Here is a 1,100-nt window from a genome sequence, read left to right as displayed (position 1 = left end):
ACCCCCACCCCCACAGTGACTGAATAATTTTCTCTATATAGGCTGAACAGCTCTGTTTGTTCTTTAGATTAGTTTTTTTTATTGCCCAAGCTCAGACACACACTAAAGCCAACTGAAATAGAGATCTTCTGTTTTTTTTCTCTGCTCGTGAGCAATATTTCAAAGAAAAGAAGCAGAGAACCAGCACCGCCGCCGCTGCTGCTGTTTCTGTCAGGCTGATTGTGTGCAAACAATGGAGCTAATACTTGTAGAGCTGAGAGTCAGGTGGGCCCCGCTGCAGTCTGTGGTATAAATAGAGCTCCAGCCGCAGCTCTGCCTCATCTAGGCCAATCCAAGCTCTGTCTCTTCTCTCATCTAGGACAATCTCCTTAGCCAACTGTATACTCACTTGCTTGTCGGGTTGCAGTGTTTCAGACTGTATTAACTGACCAACTATATGAATCTAAGAGTGAAAACCAACATTTTATTTTAAATATACATCTTTAATGGTGACAGATGGTCATCAGCTCTGTAAACACATGCTTTGTCTGTTTTATTTTCTTTCAGGTGCCGTATTACGAGTGGCTGGAGCTCAAGACAGAGTGGCAGAAATTAGCCTACCTCAAAGATAAAATGGGGAAGGCTGTGGCCGAGGACATGGCCAAGTGAACCGGGCAACATTTGCAAGCTCAGCTAAATCGGAGCTTTCCCAATCAAATCTGGGACCACCGGGAATACACACACCCACGTTCACACACTCAGAACAGAGCAGCATTGCAGAGAAGCTCTCATATACTGGCACGAAAAAAGAAAAGGGAAAAAAAAAAAGCATATAATTTCCATCTGGTTCCCTTGGAAACGTGTGGGGCTTTCCCTGTTTCCATGGTGACAGTGATAAAGAGTTTTGGAGCCAGAGAGAGGCTGAAATGAACACAAGGCTTCTGCAGAAATTTTATGATCGAGGACTAAGTCATCAGTGGTGACAAGGCAAAACCGAAGCAGCACGGCTGTGTTTCAATTTGTTCCTAATGTGCTCAGTGTCAGGGCGTGAATATACTGAAATAACTTATCTCTGAATGTGTGTCATCTTGTGATGGAATAAATTGTTTCATTTAATTTTC

General features: G+C 43.4%; 1 protein-coding gene across 1 annotated transcript in view; it reads left to right on the top strand.

Moving 5' to 3' along the window:
* The window catches only part of tbrg4 (transforming growth factor beta regulator 4), a 6,542-nt gene extending 5,442 nt beyond the window's left edge, over positions 1 to 1,100 (top strand). Inside the window, exon 11 of the mRNA XM_005738543.1 lies at positions 547 to 1,100. Within this exon, the coding sequence (XP_005738600.1) occupies positions 547 to 648 (102 nt within the window). The 3' untranslated portion in view covers positions 649 to 1,100. The remainder of the gene's footprint in view (positions 1 to 546) is intronic.

This window comes from Pundamilia nyererei, unplaced genomic scaffold (assembly GCF_000239375.1).
Source record: "Pundamilia nyererei isolate P.nyererei 1_Seehausen unplaced genomic scaffold, PunNye1.0 scaffold00084, whole genome shotgun sequence".
Lineage (NCBI taxonomy): Eukaryota > Metazoa > Chordata > Actinopteri > Cichliformes > Cichlidae > Pundamilia > Pundamilia nyererei.
This window is presented reverse-complemented; position numbering and strand designations above follow the sequence as displayed.